General features: G+C 37.3%; 1 protein-coding gene across 1 annotated transcript in view; it reads right to left on the reverse strand.

Annotated features, from left to right (window-relative positions):
* Positions 1-1,343: 1,343 nt before the first annotated feature.
* Positions 1,344-22,054, reverse strand: part of Rpf2 (ribosome production factor 2 homolog) — a 30,976-nt gene continuing 10,265 nt past the window's right edge. Inside the window, exons 5-10 of the mRNA XM_046426095.2 lie at positions 21,177-21,258; positions 19,885-19,961; positions 14,411-14,510; positions 8,042-8,144; positions 3,010-3,154; positions 1,344-2,061 (exon numbers count right to left, since the gene is read on the reverse strand). Coding sequence (XP_046282051.1) covers positions 1,882-2,061; positions 3,010-3,154; positions 8,042-8,144; positions 14,411-14,510; positions 19,885-19,961; positions 21,177-21,258 — 687 coding nt within the window. The 3' untranslated portion in view covers positions 1,344-1,881. The remainder of the gene's footprint in view (positions 2,062-3,009; positions 3,155-8,041; positions 8,145-14,410; positions 14,511-19,884; positions 19,962-21,176; positions 21,259-22,054) is intronic.

A 22,054-nucleotide genomic window follows, 5' to 3' on the forward strand; every position in this document is an offset into this window, starting at 1 on the left:
CAGCCTCCCCAGTTACTGGGATAACTGATATGCACCACCATACTTTTTCCCCCAACTTCAGGGTACTGGAGACTGAACTCAGGGGCACTTACCATTGAGCTAATTTAATTTCTTAATGTGAATTTTTAGACAGGGTGTCACTAAGTCATATCAATAAATGAACAATAGCTAGGAAGCAGGGTATCAGAAACTGGATGCTTTTCTCTGACTTCTGACCCCTCGTTCATCAGGTCAGGCAATACCAATGGAGACAGTGATTAAGGAGGTAAACAATGGGCTTCACCAGCTGTATAAGGGACCCTGCCATGCCTTAACCCTTCTCCATCAGCAAGACCTACCATACAATTTACTATATAGTAACTTCAATTATAATCCACAGAAGTCTGGTTTTCTGTAATAGGATATTGTCTTACAAGTGTTTGTAGCCAGGTGTGGTGTATATACCTGTAATGCCAGTGATTTAGGAAGCTGAGACAGGAGGATTCCAAGTTCAAAGCCAGTCTCAGCAAAAGCGAGGTGCTAACTAAAAATACAAAATAGGGCAGTACCACCTCCCCAACAAAAAAATGTCCTTTGTCTCAGAGAAGTGGTGGAATTCCACATAATAGCAGCATATCTTTTGGGGTCAGGTAATTGTCAGACTACACTGTGAGAAGCAAAACTATATACCAGACTAAGCATTGTCATTCATCAAGAGAATTTCCTGTGTTTAGGCCAAGAAATTATGACTACTGCAGTGATTCATGCCCATAATCTCAAGTGATTTGGGAGGCTGAAGCAGGAGGGTTACAAGTTCAAAGCCAGCCTCAGCAACTGAGCAAGACTCTGCTTCAAAATAAAACAAAAAAGGGATGTAGCTCAGTGATAGAGCAAGTCTGTGTTCAATTCCCAGCACACACACACATACACACAAAGTGACTATAATTTTTTCCCCCCAAAAAAATGAGAATTTAGGGCTGGGGACATAGCTCAGTTGGTAGAGTGCTTGCCTTGCATGCACAAGGCCCTGGGTTCAATCTCCAGCACCAAAAAAAAAAAAAGACAGAATTGAACACAGCACTTCTGCATGCATGCTATAAGCACCCTATCACTAAGCTTTCCCAGTCCTCTACTTTTTTTTTTTTCTTTAAGTCAAAAACATTAATTCTGGGGTGTTGGGAATCAAATATGTTACGTAAGTGCTGTACTACTGAGCCACACTCCCAGCCCCACAATCATGTCAAATAATTAATTACATAGTAATATGTCAATGATCAGGTAAAAGACATCTGTTTCAAGGATCTGTGTTTTAAAATCGCAAATGAATCTTAGCAGGTAGAATTTCAGACAAAATAACAAAAAAGTAAAAAATAAAAATCATGTTGTAGATATACATAGGAGATGGGGGTTGACATTCCAGGTAGTTCATATTGAGAATGTACATGTATATATATCTCCTTCTATTCACTTCTGCTTCCCATTGCTTTCTCCCTTTATCCAAGACCCAACCTAGAAACTTAAATAACACCAATGGTTGTGGAGATCCCTTCTCCTTCATTCACCCAGTGAGAAGTTTTGAGAGGCAGGGGATATCACATCAGAGAGAAGACAGTACACCAGGATTTAACTGTATAAGTAACAGGCTTACTTTGTATTATTGTTCATAATAATATATAGTTATCATGTTATAAAAATATATGATAAAATCGTGTGTGTGTTTGTGTGTGTGTGCATGTGCACACGTCCTGCTGAGGACTAAACATCCTGCAAGCTAGGCAAGTACTCTACCACGGAGCTGCATCCCCAGCCCTATGATAAAATCTTGTAAGAAACTGAATGTACTGAAGCTTGGCAACTCTTTTTAAGAGACCAGAATAAAACTACACTGGCTGTCTAAATTCACTAATGTTTTTTCATTCTCTTTGATTTTTTCTCCTGATCTTCTGTTATCCTTTCTGCAGGTCGTTTTTTCAACCCCTTCATTTTCCTAGTTTGTAGTTTGCTTAGGTCTTGCTTTTGCATATGAATCCTTCCATAAGTTGTGCCAAAAGTATCATGGGAGATATTTTTCTTCTTCTTTGGCTACAAAACAAAGAGAAAAACGTGTGAGTGTGTGCATCTTTTTTTTTTTCCTTTTTAAATGGCATTTTACTTTAATGAATTGCTAAAAAAACAAGAGCTCAACAACTATCTTAGTAACAATTTTCATCAATGAGTGTCCCCTCAATGGTACATTGTATAGCATTATATACCTTTCTTTTCAAACATAACCATCCATACCTATCACTTGGGAATCCTGTTAAAATGCAGATTCTAATTCAGTAGGTTTAAGGTACAGCCCAATATTGTGTGTCTCTAATAATTCCCAGGAGAATTGTCAGACCACACTGTGAGAAAACACTAACTGCTGTCATACATCAAGAGAATCTCCATGTTGAGTTTAAGAAATTGTGACTATCATTTTTCCATCTCTAATATCATTCCAGAGGTAACATGTCTACTTTCTAAAACCACTTAAAAATCAAAACATATTTTATGCACATATGGTTTATATATCCTTGCTCTAAATCCCCAGTCTTCACAATGCCTTTAATGATTCTTTTTTGCTAAAAATGTCAGTCCTGGCTACCAGAAAGCTCTAAGCTAAACTTGATGCCTGTTTTTGTTTGTTGAACTGATGATTGAACCCAGGGGCGGGCTCTACTTTTGAGCTACATTCCCAAACCTTTTTATTTTATTTTTGAGACAAAGTCTAAGTTACCAAGCTGGCCTCAAATTTGCTATCCTCCTGACTCAGCCTCCCAAGGAGCTGGGATTATAGGTGTGTGCCATACCTTGATGCTTGGTTTCTGTAACTCTTTTTATTATTCTTTATGGTTATCTTTTTGGCTCTTTCTCCCTTTCCTGACTCTGTGACTCTAGCTTTATTTATTTATCTTTTTATGTATGTCCTTTAATACATTGCAAATCCTTTTGGAAAGAAGGGTGGAATATAAAAATAAATATGGCACCAAGTTATAGGTCACATACCTTGAGAGCTTTTGGCATTTTCATGGATAATTTATAAAGGTCATCTGACGCCAGGTGTGTCCTCCTCACAACCAGATCCAATGAAGGTCCCATCTCTTCCAATTCAATCCGTGGTGTTCTGCAACCAGATTTCTTCAACAGCAACCTTAATAAAATAGGAAAAAGAAATACTGCTTTGATTTTTATAAAACTCCTCCCCCCAAAATACTCCTGTTCAAGGGATTTATACTTACATATAGTGACATATTTAGAAAGGCCAAGTTTCTGGCTTTTTTGTTTTGTTTTGATACCAGAGATTGAACCTAAGGTCGCCAAACCACTGAACCATACCCCTAGCACTTTATTTATTTTTTAGGTGTAGATGGACACAACACAATGCCTTTATTTTTATGTGGTGCTGAGGATGGAACCCAGGTTCCACCCATGCTAGGCAAGAGTTCTACCGCTGAGCCACAATCCCCCCAAGCCAGTACTTTTTTAATATTTTATTTTGAGATAGTCTTACTAAATTGCATGCACCACCACACCCAGCCAGGCCAAGCTCCTTAAACACTTTAGAAATTAGACCAAGTATATCCTTTAGTTTATTTTTAAAAGTCAGAAGTCAGAAATATACTTGGGAGACTGAGGCAGGACAATCACAAGTTCAATGGCAGCCTAGACAACTTAGCAAGACCCTGTCTCATAAAATTAGAAAAAGGACTGGGGATGTAGTGTTTGCCTAGCAGGTGAGAGGCCCTGGATTTACCCAGTACCACAAAATATAAAACAAAGCTCAAAATATATATTTTTTTGTTGTGTGTGTGGGGATACTAAAGATTGAAGTCAGAGGTGCTTTATCACTGAGCTACATCCCTAGTCCTTCAGTCTTACTATTTTTTAAAAATCCTCTGACAGGGCCTAATTTTCTGAGCTGGGCCTAGAACTTACAATCCCCCTGCCTCAGCCTCCTGAGTCACTGGGATAGAGGTGTGTGCTACCATGCCTGGCACAAAACCCAAATTAAACCACTTCCTTCACCTTATCCCATCATACATACTGTACTATTTTTCTTAAGAGAAATGCTTCAGGGCTGGGGATACAGCTCAGTTGGTAGAGTATTTGCCTCACATACCAAGCCTTCATACTTTCAGCCAAATATCTACTGACCAGAACTTTATACCACATGGCTAATACTCATCTCATAATCCAATCTGGTTTTTGTTTTGCTTTTCCTATATAAGCTCTAAATCAAAAGTAATAACATTAGTTCTGCAAGATGGTATGGTACAAAAATCAGGGACACAAAGACAAAACCCTGTTACTTCTCTTTCAGATGGGCTCAAGTTATAGACATGCTAATTGCAATCCCTATGTTTAAATATCTGCCCATTTCTTGAGAAGACTGGTATTACTACTCTTGATCCTCCTGCATCAGCCTCCCAAGTCACTGGGATGACAGGTTACCACTTCCCATTTGGCCTATTTAACTCCGTAAAACCTAATCAATGTCATGGCAAAGGCATATGTGGTATTTACTAAAGATTTTGTTTCATATTAATGATTTTGAACCTATAGTGAATAAAATTTTCCAAGGAATACAAATGATACACACAAATGAGTAATTAATTATCATAAGATGTACAGGAGGAACTGGGAGCGGTGGCGCATGCCTGTAATCCCAGCAACTTGGGAGGCTGAGGCAGGAGGATCAGGAATTCAAAGCCAGCCTCAGCAGATTAGTGAGGTACTTGGCAACTCAGCAAGACCGTTTCTAAGTTTTTATATAAAAAAGAGCTGGGGATGTGGCTCAGTGGTTAAGTGCCCTGGGTTCAATCCCCAGTACAAAAAAAAAAAAAAAATGTACAGCAGGAGGTCATTAATACTATGATTATTCAACCAAAATGACATGTTGAAGGTTATATCAATTTCACATTCAAAGTTCCTTTCATTCAAGAAGCTAAAAATCATTTTATAAGCCTTATTAATTTTCACAAACAATGTCTGTGAATATTAGCTTACCTTTTACAAGCTGCTTATGGGCTAATATGCAGTAAGAGAGAGGGCAAGGACACAGTAGTACAGTTCATGAGAATGGCTGAGGTGCTGAGTTAAGTGAGAAAGACTTCTCTAGCATATTCCTACCTACATCTGTACCCTTTTCCCTCTTATAAAGGAAAATGATTGATTCCAGAATTTGCTGATATCATTCAGAAATACCTAAATGCTATTACTACACTTTTTAAAGGAAGAAATAAGGCCCTGAGAAATGACCTGGGGCCAGGTCACCAAGCTCAGAGATGACTCCCATACCTGGAAACATCCTTCTTCAATTTTCCACACCTCCCAAGCAGCGCCTATCCTTGCTAAGCTGTCATACATTTAGTGATTCTTTCCAGTAGTTCCCTCTTCATCACACTGCCCATTCTCTATTTCAAGCCAATGGCTAGCAGGTATTAGAGGTCAAATATGGAAAAACTGTGATTTAATTTCCTACTAGGGTCTCTGGTTTTATTTTACTTTTTTTTTTCCCCAATGGTACTGGGGATTGAACCAGGGGCACTTTACAAATGAACCACATCTCCAGCCTTTTTATTTTCAGACAGGTCTTGCCAAGTTGCTAAGGCTCCTTTCTCAATCTTCTGAGTTGCTGGGATTACAGGTGTGTAACATGGAGCCTGATCCATAACACTTTTTATTTTTTGCACTGCTGGGGATTGAACTCAGGGCCTCACACATGCTAGACAAGCACTCCACCACTGAGCCATATCCTTAGCCCTATAATACATTTTGGTTTTTTTTAGAGAGAGAGAGAGAGAGAGAATTTTAATATTTATTTTTTAGTTTTCGGCGGACACAACATCTTTGTTTGTATGTGGTACTGAGGATCGAACCCAGGCCGCACGCATGCCAGGCAAGGGCGCTACCGCTTGAGCCACATCCCCAGCCCCCCTACAATACATTCTTGAAAGCCCCCATATCAAGTGAGGAAATGCAAACAACACACTTTAAAAAAAAACTTCAATTTTAACTAGTTAAAAAATAATGGCAAAGCTCCATCAGGTACAGTGGCACATGCCTGTAATCCCAGCAGCTCAGAAGGCTGAGGCAGGAGACTTGCGAGTTCAAAGCCAACCTCAGCAACTCAACAAGGCCCTATGCAACTTAGCAAGACCCTATCTTAAAATGAAAACTATAAAAGGTCAGGGATGTGGCTCAGTGGTTAAGTCCCCTGAGTTCAATCCCCAGTATACGACCCCCCCCCCCAAAAAAAACAACTCTTAATTGTATCTTGCAATTAATAGATATTTTATTGTATTTTGCCTTATTATTTTTTTGTGTGTATGTAGTGGTAGGGATTGGGACAAGAGCTTCACGCATGTTAGGAAAGTGCTGTAACACTTGACTACATCCCCAGTCCCTATTATTTTACTTTCAATGAAAGGAAAAAGCATAAGTGGTACTATTAGGCAAATGGTGGGAAAAACTAAGTAAGCACTTCTGACTCAGTTCAGTTGAGATCATGATGAAAATTATTAAATAAGAGGTGAATGTTTATTTTCATTTGGATATGCCATTAGACATAGTTAGTCAGCTAACTCTTTTGTTATGAATAAAAATGAAAATCACCTTAGCCAGAAGTGGCAGTAAATGCTTTTAAGTCTCAACACTTGGAAGACTGAGGTAAGAGGATCACTTGAGGCCAGGAGTCTGGGGCTAGCTGAGCTATCACAGCAAGACTCTATCTCCCTGGGGCTGGGGCTGGGGCTATAGCTCAGTGGCAGAGTGCTTGCCTAGCATGCTTCAGGCACTGGGTTCGATCCTCAATACCATATAAAAATAAACAAATAAAATAAAGGCATTCTGTCCATCTACAACTACCACTACCAAAAAACAAAAAAGACTCCATCTCCCAAAAAATTGGACCAAAACAAACCAAAACTCTCTGTTTGAAATTCTGGACATAAATGATTGTACAATAGTACTGATGAACAGAAGATACCGTCAACACTCAGCTGCTAGCTTACAGGCTGTATTACCAGGCCACTGCTCAAAATGTCCAGAAACAAAACTCATTGTACAAAGAAAGGCAGTTTGGAGAGTCAGCCCAATTTCTAGGAAAGTGAGGCTCTATCAGCCAGTGCCAATGTTTTATTTTTTACAAAGAAGAAAAAAGGCATGCTTACCTCAAAAGATAATTTCAGCACATCATTAAGCTCTTTAATAAAAACAGAATCTGCTTGTTAGGATTTACATTTATAGCTGGACTATAGTTTTTAAAAAGATTTAGGACTTAGGGCCTAATTCCTTCTGGATTATCCCTTGCATTCTCCCTTGAGTATGTATTCCTTGCTCTACCCCAAAAGCATCTCATCTTTTGAGACTGATAGCCACCCCATTCTCTCTTGAGTATGTATCTACTTTCCTATTTAAACCTCTGTCTATGCCTTTGGGTGGGTGGGGGGGGGGGGGTTACAATTTTGAAATTTGTTTTGGCTGGCCTGATTTGTGGCTATGTTTTCTAAATCCAGTTAAGAACAATAAAGAAGTTGAGCACCTTGGTGCACATACATAATCCCAGGGGCCCTGGAGGCAGTGGCCAGAGAATAGTAAATTCAAGGTCAGCCTCCTCAATTTAATTAGGCCCTAAGCAACTTAGGGAGACTCTATCTCAAAACAAAAAAATTAAAGAGCATGAGTAGCTCAGTGGTAAAGTACCACTGGGTTCACTTCCCAGTACCTATCAAACAAACAACACAAAACCCATAAACAGATAAAGCTAAAGAAGATCATTCCTGAGTTAGTGTTCCAGACTCAGACAGCGTGCAGTATTAGATGGACCAGGACCCTGGAAAACTAGAGTTTCAGAGGCAAAGATTAGCAGGATCTAATCTCATCCTGATGGAGTGTCAGCACGAAGCTGCTGCCATTACTATTCTGCAGACTCTCCAAACTCTTGAGCAGATGCCAATTTTGCTTGAGCCCTATAAAACAGTCACACTAACATGCTAACCCTGAGAATTAAGAAAAACATGCTAAGAAACGTACTTACTTATAGCTTCGAAAGTAAATCTTCCCATTCAGTGCAGTGAAGTGCAGAACATATTCTAATCCAGCCAGGCGAATATTTGATACTGTGGGACCTCTGAAAAAGTCTAAAAGCACATGTTAAGTTATTTTTTAAAAATACATGCCAGGTATGGTAGCAAACACCCTGTAATCCCAGCAACTTGAGGCTGAGGCAGGAGGATCACATGTTCAAGGCCAGCCTCAGCAATTTAGTGAGACCTTAAGCATCATAGTGAGACCCTGACTCAAAATAAAAAATAAAAAGGGCTGGGGATGTGGCCCAGTGGTTAAGCATCCCTAGTTCAATCCCCAGTACCAAAAAAACTCAACACACTTTTAAAATCCAGTTTCAAAGAGCTGCATTCTAAATGCCCCATTTTGCTCTAATACTTACTAAAAAGATAAGCAGCACAAAAATGATTCCTGAAAAATGTGTGAAAGTTTCTCCTCTCAATTATTTAATCTCATGTCTTTTCCACTGAAATATGTAATTTTTCAGTTTTGAAGTTCTTCTTTTAAAGCCAATGTTTTTTTATTGGAGTATCATATTTACCATGGATATTAACTTTTTAAAAAATGTTAGTCAAGCCAGGCACAATGGAGCAAGTCTGTAATCCCAGCAGCTCGGGAGGCTGGGACAGGAAGATCACAAGTTCAAAGCCAGCCTCAGCAACAGCGAGGTGCTAAGCAACTTGGTGTGAGACCCTTTCTCTAAATAAAATACAAAATAGGTCAGGGATGTGGCTCAGTGGTTGAGTGTCTCTGAATTCACTCTCCAGTACCAATGTTAGTAAAGGCATAAATTTTTAACCTACAAGACAAACAGCTGAAGATTCCAAGACCTGATCAAGGAAAGTACAGATGAGTCTAAAACAAAGAGGTAATAGATTAAAATGTGTCTCAACAGAATGCTGACAAAAAGCTGGCAGGGAATGAGAGTTCAAGAAGAAAGAAAGATATTATGAGGGTACAGATAGAGGTAAAACTGCAGTTAAAAAGAAATAAGGGAGTCAGCCAGGGATATAGCTCAGTTAGTAGAGTGCTCGCCTTGCATGCACAAGGCCCTGGGTTCAATCTCCAGCACCACAAAAAATAAAAGAAGTAAGGGGGCTGAAGATAAATTAGTCAGAGATGGAAAGCTTCAGTTTGATATTTTGCAATGGATTAATTCTAGGCAAAAATAAGACTTTAAGTGTGTCTGTGTCTATAAATAAATACAGTGGAAGCTGGGCAAGATGGTGCATGCCTGTAATCCCAGCGGCTGGGGAGGCTGAGGCAGGAGGATTGCAAGTTCAAAGCCAGCCTTAGCAACTTAATGAGGCCCTAAGCAAATCAGCAAGACCCTGTCTCTAAATAAAATACAAAAAAAGGGCTTGGGATTTGGCTCAGTGGTTAAATGCCCCTTAGTTCAATCCCTGATACCAATAAATGAATGAATGAATAAATGAAGTGGAAAGGAAACAGTAGGCTGACCAGCATATTTACAGCAAAGCCATGGGATCTGTAGTCCAGGAATACAATCAGATCCTGAATCTGCCACTTACTTTTCTTCAAGCTGGGCAATCAAGCTAACTGGTCTCAATTTCCTTATCCATAACATGGGAGCAATATTACTGTTATGTACTGAATGCATCTATTCTCTCAATATTTATACTTTGAAGCTCTAGTCACCAAATAAATAAAATACTATTTTTATTTATTTATTTATTCTCTTTAGAGAAGAGGCCACTAAGGATATACTGAAGTTTAAAGGAGGTCAAAAAAGGTAGGACCCTAATCCAATACAATTTATGTTCCAGTAAGAAAAACCAAGCTGGGCACGGTGGCACACACCTGTAATCCCAGGAGCTTGGGAGGCTGAGACAGGAGCATTGAGAATCTGTCTCTAAAGAAAAAGAAAAAATGCCAGCAAGCCTATTCGGAAGCAACTCTGATCTTGGACTTTTAAGCTTTTGGAACTATGTGGGTTAAGCCCACCAAGTCAATGATGTCATGCTATGGCAACCTGAGAAGACTAATACAACTACCTCTGTGAGGCTGTAGAAAAGATTAGTAAATTACCTGACCAAACCTTTAGCAGTTATTTTCATTATTGCATGTTTTTGTTTTTTTGGATACTGGGAATTGAACCTAGGGGTGCTTTACCACTGACCCATATCCCCAGTCCTTTTCATTTTTTATGTTGAGACAGGGTTTTGTAAGTTTCTACGGCCTCACTAAATGCTGAGGATGGTCTCAAGCTTGAGATCCTCTTTCTTCAGCCTCTTGAGTTGCTGGGATTACAAACATGCGCTACTACACCCAGCTCACTGCACATTTTTCAAATGGATTAAAAATTTAGGAAATAAGGTTAAAATAAATTAAGACAATGTAGCTATGACCACTGTTATAAATAAAGGCATTAAGAAAAATTAATCTTGTTAGGTAGATAAATAACAGAGACCTTAAAGGAACATTTCATGAAATTAACCCATTTCTTGATTTACTATCAGTTTAATGTTCAATGAACAGTCACATAAAAACAGTAACAATAAAAATTAGGATAGACTAAATCTAAAAAGATTATTTACTGGTTGATAAATATTCTATCAAAGATGCAGTTCCAACCAGGCATGGTGGTACATGCCTTTAATCCCAGCCAGTTTGGGAGGCTGAGGCAGGAGGATCACAATTTCTTTTCTTTTCTTTTTTTTAATATATATATATTTTTAGTTGTAGTTGGACACAATATCTTTATTTTATTTATCTATGTGGTGCTGAGGATCGAACCCAGGGCCCCGCACATGCTAGGCGAGCTCTACTGCCAAGCCACAGTCCCAGCCCCAGCAGGATCACAATTTCAAAGCCAGTCTCAGCAACTTAGCAAGACCTTATTTTAAAATAAAAAATAATAATTTTTAAAAAGAGGGCTGGGATGTAGCTCAGTGGTTAAGCAACCCTAGATTCAATCTCTGGTACCAAAAAAAAAAAAAAAAAAAAAAACAGTTCCAGAGCTGAAGATGTAACTTAGTGAAAAGCACATTCCTAGCATTCATGAGGTCCTAGATTTCCACCACCAGCACTACAATTAAAAAAAGAAAAAAAAAAAAAAGCAATTTCCATTAGATTTATAAAACTTTTTTTTTTTACAAAAAAATTATATAATATTTAAGTAACCAAAAAAGAAACTTCCTATAAGAAAGCCCTTCATTCATTTCCTTTCCTTTCTGATCTACCATATAGTCATGTGCTACATAGGGAGATTTCAATGACAGACCACATATATGACAACGGTTCGATAAGAATACATCACTTAAGTGAGCCGTGGTGACATAGACCTGTAATCCTAGAGACTCAGAAGGCTAAGGTAGTAGGAGTGCAGGTTCCAGGCCAGCCTAGGCAACTTAGCAAGGTCTCACATATAGTGAGACTCCGTCTCAAAATAAAAAATAAAACAGGCTGGGGATATGGCTCAGTGGTTAAACACCCTGGAGTTTAATCTCCAGTATGCCCCCTCAACCTTAGGAAAAAAAAAAAAAAAAGAATATATCACCTAGTGATGACATAGCCATTTAGTTTGGGTAGATACACTTTGATGCTTATACATTGATGAAATCACCTAACACATTTTTAAGGCCACATGCACATTGTTTTGTTTTTTTTTTTAATAATTTTTAATATTTATTTTTTTAGTTTTCGGCGGACACTATATCTTTGTTTGTATGTGGTGCTGAGGATCGAACCCAGACCGCACGCATGCCAGGAGAGCGCGCTACTGCTTGAGCCACATCCCCAGCCCCACATGCACATTGTTAAATGACACATCATTATATTTCATTTGAACACATAACATAACTAAAGGACAGTTATTAAAACCCACTTCCCTTTGTGTCCTACAATTTTATTCCATTCCTCTTCTAACTGTCCCCAGATTCCATCAGGTTTTCACTCGCTTCGCTCATTATTACATTATGTGGTCATTAATGCCATCTAGTGGAAACACAAAATAATGAGAAGTTTAGGGCTTAAAAAAGCCATTAAAATAAAGGCAAGCAAAAGCCCTCTCTCTGCTATAACAAATCATAAGTACCTACCTCACCTAACATAATCATATGGGGACATGGTGGGAAAAGGTAGGAAATCTGAGCCAATAGAGTATAAGTAATAGAAGTATTGCCTGAAAATCTGGCTGAAATATTGGCTAAAAAAATAATCTTGCTGGGCACAGGGCACATGCTTGTAATCCTAGCAACTCAGGAGGCTGAGGCAGGAGGATCACAAATTTGGGGCTAGCCTCAACAATTTTACAAGACCTTAAAGTGAGACCCTGTCTCAAAATAAAAATTAAAAAGGACTGGATATGTAACTCAGTAGTAAATAGTAGTAGTAGCTTAATCCTTAGTACCAAATAAACAAAAACTCTTGATATTTTGGGCTTTAATATTAAAAGTAGAAAATATTAATCACTGTCACTCATGTATGAATTTACTTCATGGACAATATAGGAAAGAACCTAAAAAAAAGATTCTGCCAAGAGAAAATGGACAACAGAGGCAGAAAAGCTCAGGTATTGAGTTTCAATTCTGCTTCACCTATTTAATACCCCTTATTTAATCTCCATGAACTTCTGTCTCCCATTTCTGAAATGAATGTCACCAAATTCCAGAAATTTTGTAAAGATTAAAACAGATAATACTAATGCTCAGCCAGGTGTATAGCTCTGTGGTAAAGTACTTGCCTAGCATTCAGAAGGCCCTGGGTTCAATCCCACCCGATCCCCAAAACCAAAAACAACATACCCCCAGACTTATTAAGAGAAATGAGAACTCTGGAAATTATAATCTCAACAATAACACTGTTAATAGTACCAACAATAAAAAAGAAAAGCAATGTGTCTCAACGTATCTACCTCAAACTTTTTTGATATTTTGGTGGGCTCAGATTTGTAAAGTCTAAGAATATAATTTAATACATAAGCCACCAACTTTCCAGCAATAATCTAGGGCAAAGTATATAAAAAGTTTTTAAAGGGCAATTTAGGATAACAAGCCTAAATTTATAAAAGGGATGCAAAAAAAAAACACAAATGAAATACAGTATAAATTACTGAAAATTGAGAAAATATTGCTGCACATCAATAAGGAACCTTGAGGCTGTCAAAGCAGAGGTGAAAAGGGAACATAAAAGAGTGCTGCAGAGTTCACCAAAAAGTTAACCAGACCCTTTAAATTAGTGCAAATCTCTTGGACAAATCATTTTCCAGAGTTATAATCAAACAAACAACAATTAAAAAAAAGAACTGGCAACTGTGATTAGTAACATTTTAAAAATCACAGAGGGCTAAGAATATAGCTCAGTTGGTAGAGTGAAAGGCCCTAGGTTCAATCCCTAACATCACAAAAATTATTAAAAAAACAAAAAACAAGCAGCTACGCATGGTGGTGCACGCTTAGAAACCCAGCTACTCCAGAGGTTGAGGCAGGATGGTCCTAAATTCAAAGTTAGCTTGGGCAATTTAACAAGACCTTGTCTTAAAATGAAAACGACTGAGGATATATCGTTCAGTAGTAGATCAACTGCCTACTATGAATGAGATCCTTGGTTTTATGCCTAGGACTCAAAAACAAAAGACCTTGAAAAACAGTAAAGCCAACTTATCACAAAAGGAGAAATGTGAATTAAAAAATGGTTAATTGGCCACTTGTGGGCAACAGGGTGGTGGTGGACTGAGTTGTCTGTAAAATGAGCCTGTAAGTTTCTTGTGAAAATCAAGCAATCAATGTAAAGTACATAATAATGGTTTGGCACTGAGGGTTTCCTGAAACAAAACCTGATATGAAACTTCAAAGAATTTTAGAAATTGAATAAATAAAAATGACCTCAGAAAACATAAGAGGTATGTTCATAATACATTTCAACAAACCACTTTTTCAAAGAAAAAGAAAGAAGAAAATTGAAGATCAATAAGGTAAGTTATACTGGGGTTACATTATGAAAGTCCTTACATATCAAACTAACAGGTCTTAAACGAATGCAAAGTGAAATCTGAGCTTAACAATTTAAGTTTAAACTAATGACATTAGTAATAACAGGAGATAGGTGTGAGCATTTTGTAAAGTATAAAACACTTTATATAAATAGGATATTTTAATTACAATATCAAAAAATAATAATAATCCATAAAATGTAACATTCCCTTTAACTCTATTTGAGATAATTAAGTAGTTTCCTGCTATTGGTGGAAGAAAAATAAAAATAAGAAAAAGAAAAAAAGAAAGGAAAAAATTGTACGCCCAGAGCAAAGTGCCATCAAGGACAGTCTTAAATTGCCTACCTCAGTTACCCTACAAATAAAATGTATTAAAATATTTACCAATGAGAAGACTTTTTAGTCTTCTATAGTCTTCAGTTGTATCAAAAGCATCACCAGCAAATATTAACATGGGTTTTGTTCCCTCAGGACATTTACTATTCTGTGAAATGGAAAAAAAAAAAGAATAATTATATAACTGTCAAAGTCTACACTGTTTATATGCTGATTTTAAGGCGGTCAATACAGTAATTTGTTTTCAGATTACATTAACAATTCTAAAACTATGTCTGAAAATACTTATTTTGTACTTAAAAAAAAAAAAAAAAAAGAACACACAGGTGGGATTTTTAGGCTTACAGATTTTTAGACTGAAAAATAATTGATCCAGGTACAGTGGCATGCCTTTAGTCCCAGCTACTCAGGAGGCTGACCACTGCAGGGAGGATCCCTTGAGCCCAGGATTTCCAAGACCAGCCTAAGTAACACAGCAAGACCACATCTCAAAATAGAAATAATAAAAAATAAAATTCTTTATTCTACTTTATTCATTATCACATAATAAGAGATCAAAGAATGATGTAAACTACTTTTTTAACATTAGTTTATATAAAGAATAAAATTAAAAGCTACACTTGAGAAAGACAAAACCCAACCAACCAAAAAAAACTAAAAATTGGCCTCTTATAACCAGCATTTCAGAATCAAAATAAATTTAATTGCAATTTCTTTGAATTATTTGTACCACTGTGCCTTTCCTATTGCATCATATTAAAAGTGTTTTTAGGAGCAAGGTATGGTGATGCATACCTATAATCCCAGTTACTGGGGAGGCTAAGGCAGAAGGATTTTAAGTTCAAGGCCAGCCTGGGCAACTAAGTGAGATCTGGTCTCAAAATATAAAATAAAAGGGCTGGGGATATGGCTCAGTGATTAAGAACTCTTGCATAACACAAGTGAAGTTCTGGGCTCAATACATATAAGGTTAAAAAAAAAATCACTATATTTAAAATTTAAACCACTAACCAAACATTCACATGGGAAACAATATTATTCTACACAAGCTATAGAAAATATGGGCCAATTCTCACTTCATATGCTTGAAGCACTTGCTATAAAAAAGTATTTTGTCAGGGCTAGTGTTGCAACTCAGTGGTAGAGTACTTGCCTCACATATGTGAGGGCACTGGGTTCGATTCTCAGCACCACATATAAATAAATTAATAAAATAAAGGTCCATTGACATCTAAAAAAAAATATATTAAAAAAAAAAGAATTTGTCTTAACTCCAGATTTTCTATATTAAAAAGAATGAGTGATAACAAGAGGATTTAGAAGCTACCAAGAAAAAAAAAATCTTTAAGTATTAACTGTTGAAGGTTGTTGGTCTGAGTTTCCCATTAATTCTAATACCTCCACTCTGACAGTAATCAGAGATTATCCAAACACAGCAGAAAAACAAACATGACAAAAAACAAACATTTTTTGCCCTAGGACAAGAGGTCACTTGTTGTTTCCCTGCTCACCATGACCACGCTTGTTGACATTCTCTGTTTCCAAACCCTGAAAATCAACTATCTGTATTTAGAGGATGAAGTTATGCTGAAGGTCTGCCTAATTGAAAGCTTGAATGGACCTTCCAGCCGCAATAACTCTTATGTGCTCCGTTTGTACCTGACTCCAGGACTATGGGGAATATTTAGGTATATAGTAGGTATGACAAGGTGGAGCCCTACAGTTCTGGCTTCACCACAATGCATAGTAATTAAAAAATACTTTTTTATTTTTTTGGTACCAGGGATTGAACTCAGGGACACTTGGCCACTGAGCCACATCCCCAGCCCCATTTTTGTATATTATTTAGAGATAGGGTCTCACTGCGTTGCTTAGTACCTCGTTTTTGCTAAGACTGGATTTGAACTCCTGCCTCAGACTCCCGAGTCACTGGGATTACAGGCATGCACCACCACACCTGGCTAAAATTACATTTTAATCATGACCCAGTATACACATCATAAAAAGAAAACAAATGTTATATGAAATAATATTTAACATGTAAAGAACTCTATTCCATTAAAAACAAATTGAATTCTGAAAGGAACTAAAAATTCAAAATCCTAAAAATATTATAAATAAAGTATACTAAAAATACTATAATTATATGGAGCCCCTGAGCCACCCTTTTCAGTTCTGTTTTTTTTTTTTTTTGGGGGGGGGGGAAGGATACTGGGAATTGATTGAACCGAGGGGCACTTAACCACTAAGTAACTTCCCTGACCTTTTTATTTTTTGAGAAAGGGTCTCCTGAGCCAGACTTCAAACTTGAGATCCTCCTGCTGTATAGCCTCTTGAGTAGCTGGGATTATAGTGAGATTATAGGTGTATACCACTAGGCCCAGATTGAGTTTTTTAAATAGAGAAAAAACAGGTAAATAATTCTTACGTATTACACAACATTCCAAAAATTTCTCAAATAAAATTTCTCAGGCAGTTGCAATATGGCTACCTTATCTAAAATAAAATCAACTTGTCACAAAATTTAATCTGTTTATTAAGGCTTACTTGGTCATCTTAGAAAACAGGATCCTAGAATACTTGCTGAATTCCTGGTAAAGTCTAATCACCTGTTAATTTATTTTTATTGTGCCTGTATAAAAATTCATTAATAGAGAGAAGAGGCTTGGTAAACACAATAGGCATAAAAAAGAAATACCAGTGAAATGTCTTAAAAATGAGATGGTAAAAAAGGAAATTAATTGAAGGAAACGTATAAAAAAATATACAATTTTAAAACAAACTAAAAATACATGCTTGTAACCCAAGATTAGGGTGAAAAGAGAAGAACTATATAATAAATCTCAGTGTATGCCGGAATTGTTGGTGTAGGCACATTTCTTATCAATTAATGAAATCTGTAGTTTTTGTATGAACACACACACAAACTCACTTATTCCACAAATGAAAAGGTTTTTTTGTTGTTTTGTTTTGTTTTTTGTATGTGTGTGTGTGGTACTGGATTTGAACTCAGGGCCTCATGCATGCTAGAATCACATGTCACATCACTGCATTCAAAGAAAGGGTCTCACTAACTTGCCCAGGCTGGCCTCAAATTTTCAATCCTCCAGCCTCTGTCTCTTCCCAGTAGCTGGGATTACAGATATGCACCACATCAGACTTGTGTTCCACTTTAGAAGCAGCACAGTGAATGGAGGATTTCATTGCTTTGGAAACAGAAAGAATAGAGGGATTGATAACCACTCATCCATCAGTCAATGCTCACACCCACCAATCTAGTAAGCAAGTAAGCAGTAATCGTAAAGGTAAAAATGGGGATATGCTGCTCATCTCCAGGGATTTGTGCATAGCCCCAAAGAAACTAATAATATGATGGCTTCCACAATAATATGTTCACTGATGAACATTTACACAGACATTATCTCATTTGATGTTCCTACACTTATTTCATACGTGGTTGCAATTGAGGGTCAAGAAGTCATTAATTTGCACTGGGGATGTGGCTCAAGCGGTAGCGTGCTCGCCTGGCATGCGTGCGGCCCGGGTTCGATCCTCAGCACCACACACATACAAAGATGTTGTGTCCGCCGAAAACTAAAAAATAAATATTAAAATTCTCTCTCTCAGGCTGGGGATGTGGCTCAAGCAGTAGTAGCGTGCTCGCCTGGCATGCGTGAGGCCCAGTTCGATCCTCAGCACCACATACAAACAAAGATGTTGTGTCCGCCAATAACTAAAAAAAAATAAATATTAAAAATTCTCTCTCCCTCTCTCTCTTAATAAAAAAAATTATCTCTCTCTTTAAAAAAAAAAGTCATTAATTTGTCACATGACAAATTTCATTGTAATCGAAAGAAAGGCCTCAAAATCTTGGGTTCTGCCTCTAAATCCAATTTCAGGCCACTGTTCTCTTATACTTGAAGAAGCTAGAATGACTGACCAAATGGTGATGTCATAAGACCTTCTTTCCAATCTGCAGGATCGGGGATATTTAATTTAGGAATTCTTTTAAACTAAATGGTGCGTTCCCTCTTTAAAGAAGGGCTGACAGAAGGTATTGAGATATATATATATATTTATACACACACTATAATTCTTTCAACTATAGCATAAATCTCAAAAAACTATTAACTAAGAATAGTTACATAACTTTCCACTACAAATGACAATAGCCTTTCTCTCAAAGATCTTGAGAACCAGGCGTGCTCTCAAAAAAAGGACTGGAAGGAAAATGGATAGAACTAGAAACCATCACATTAAGTGAAATAAATCAAATAAAAGAAGATTAAGGATTGTATGTTTTCTCTCATATGCAGAAGCTAGAGAGGAAAAAGAAAAACAAAGTTGGGGGTGGTTCTTCTAAAAATTAAAGTCAAGCTGGGCAAAGTGGCACATGCCTATAATCCTCAGTGGCTCAGGAGGCTGAGGCGTGAGCATGGAGAGTTCTAAGCCAGCCTCAGCAAAAGTGAGGTGCTAAGCAACTCAGTGAGACTCTGTCTCTAAATAAAATACCAAATATTTGGGATGCAGCTAAGTGGTTAAGTGTCCCTGAGTTCAATCCCAGGTGCCACCACCCACCCAAAAAAAAAAAAAAACAAAACAGAGAGAGATCAGTACAGGAAAAGGACCAAGAGGTGGAAGGTCGGGAGGGAGAGGGGAAGTGTTGGGGAATGACACTGGTCTAATCATATTGTGTGCACGTATGAATATTTAACAACAAATGCCATCAATATATACAACTATAATGGACCAATAAAAGGGGGTGGGGCCTGGGATATAATCAGTGATAAAGAGCCTCTGGGTTAAATCCCACTACCAAAAGAAAGAAAACTTCTTGAGAACTAATCTTGGTTCCACTTATTATATGTATGACTCCAGATCACCAATGAAACCCCTCTGGGTCTCAACTGTAAAATCTATATATAATAGGGAAAATTATTTTGGCCATGCACAGGACAGCTATGAGTTTTAAGGGAAATAATACATTTGATGGGATAAAATCAGAAGCAGAGTTCTGAGAAAGTAAGAGCCCAATTTGTATCCAGGAGCTGAGATGGAACATTCTTCCTAATTGCTTTCTATTTCATAATCCCATTCAAACAAAGGAGATACAAAGATGCCAAGTCCTAAAGGGGAAATTAAGCTAGAAATTTGATGGCCAAAATACTACATAATCAGCCAGAGCTTCCTGGATTTAGAATACGCCTCTATTTCTGAGGTTCTATAAAATAGGTGTCATAATCATTCAGAGGGAGACGACAGCATTTAAACCACGGGCCTAGACAAGAATTAGTAACCACAATATGAAGTCTATCTGCCACAAGACCCACATGTGTTATATGCTCTAAATTATATTTCTTACTTTTAAAGTAAAGGTAAAATAAAGTAGTATTTGTTGTGCATGCCAGAATAAAAACATGAAATTCTCTACAAAATTCTAAATTAGTACTCTTCACCTATGGTCACTATTGGCCAAGAGCAACATTACAAAATGCTTTTTATTTTTATAATAAGTATCTTACCTTAATATCTTTGAGCGACACAAACTTCTCAATACCTAATTCAATCATATCCAGCACATGGTAGTCATACATTCGACCTAGAAGAAAATACATTTTAAGCATTGTTTTTCCAAACAGCAACCTAAATCTAATTGTGATTAAATTCTGAGATGGAAAATATACAAATATATGTTTCATATTATAAAAATATCTTCAACTTGAAATAGGGTAATCCCCACCACCAGTGGGGTCCCCAATTCCAATGGACCTATATCGTGTGACAGCTCAGAGATGCCCATTGCAAGTAGAAGGTAATGGTGTTGCATCTATAACTGAGTAAGTGGAGATGCTGAGAAACCTAAGAAGCCATACTTCCTATTTAAACCCAAAACTTATTTCCCATGGAGGCAGAAGCAATGGCATTCTGAGAAGAATTAATAAATAAGAAACTCTTTCATATTCTTCCTCATTTATATAACTCCCATGTATTGGCAGCATAATATTTATATACCCAGGCTAAGGATTACAACATAGTGGCAGCGCACTTACATATACAACACCTTGGCTCAATTCTAGCACCACAAAAATATATATATATATATTGTGTGTACACAAAAATATATATGACCCGTTCTTTACCTAAAGACTGTTTACTTCTTTTCTTCTACTGTGCTGGGGATAGAACCCAGGGCCTCACACGTGTTAAGCAAGTGCTCTACCATTGAGTGATGACATTAAATAATTGTATTTAATGTCTTAAAGTAAAAAACAAAACAAAAAGTTACTTCAGAGCCTAATGGTTACTCCTAAATTCCGAACACAGCTTATCTGAATCACAGAGCTGACTCTATAAATAAAAACATTAAGAGGCTGAGCGCAGAATTACAGGTGCATGCCTGTAATTCCAGCAGCTCAGGAGGCTGAGACAGGAGAATCATGAGTTCCAAGCCAGCCTCAGCAACAGCAAGGTGCTAAACAACTCAGTGAGACCCTGACTCTAAATAAAATACAAAACAGGACTAGGGATGTGGCTCAGTGGTCGAGTGCCCCTGGGTTTAATCCCCAGTACCACCTCCCTAAAAAAAAAAAAAAAATTAAAAATAAACCAGGGTTTGATGGTGCAAGCCTGTAATCCTAGCCATTCAGGAGTTAATTCCTGGTTAGCCTGAACATCTTAGTAAACTCTTGTCTCAAAATAAAAAAGAACAAGGCTTTTGAGGTGTACTTCAGTGGTAAAGCACCCCTGGATTCAATCCCTGGTTCCACACACACACAAAAATTAATTAAAAAAAAAAAAAGTAAATCATACTTACCTATTACTAGGTTATTTGGCCGCTTCTTGTTATGGGAGCCAAACATAAATAAAGAACAATCTGACTTCTTTGAAAAGAATTCCTATAAAAGCAAATAAAAAATAAGAACCTTGAGAATCTTACCTCTGAACTTAAAGTATATCACTTCTTTTCAGTAGGAGTTAATAAAGACTTTATGAACTAAACAAAAATATGCACAGGAAAAATATTCATTTATGGCCAGGGTCAGTAGTGCACACCTTTAATCCCAGCAAGCTCAGGAGGCTGACTTCAAAGCCAGCCTCAGCAACAGTGAGGCACTAAGCAACTCAGTGAGACCCTGTCTCTAAATAATATACAAAATAGGGCTGGGGATGTGGCTCAGTGGTTGAGTGCCTCTGAGTTCAATCTCTAGTACCTACCTCCCACCAAAAAAAAAAAAAAAAATTACTATCATCAATGCACATCTTAACATATAGGATACTTATATGAATTTATCAGCATGCTGTTTTGGGGATGTTTACAATTGGATCCATGAGTTTACAAGGTACACTGCACTTTTTATTGCAAACTGCAAGTATAGAAGGATCTGGCCCTAAAAACTCCATGTCTCCAATGACAACAGGTTCAATGTTGTGTACACAGACAGGACTGATAATTCAATGTAAGAGCTATCTCTCTGTTTGGCTCTCAGAAGTACTGGCTTCCATTACAGAATGGAGAAGAGTGAAAATATATGTATGGAGTTTCAGTCCTATACAGATTCTTTTCTACTATGCCTATACTCTCTATATATCCCAAATACTGATTGAATTTATTGAGAGTACCAATCTTAGCACAAAAATTAGATCTGATTTGTTCTAGTCCAAAAATCAGTAAAAAGGCCTCCAAAATCAATT

Source organism: Marmota monax, unplaced genomic scaffold, assembly GCF_021218885.2.
Source record: "Marmota monax isolate L192 unplaced genomic scaffold, Marmota_monax_Labrador192_F-V1.1 WCK01_AAM20220418_F8-fsc00765, whole genome shotgun sequence".
NCBI classification, from domain to species: domain Eukaryota; kingdom Metazoa; phylum Chordata; class Mammalia; order Rodentia; family Sciuridae; genus Marmota; species Marmota monax.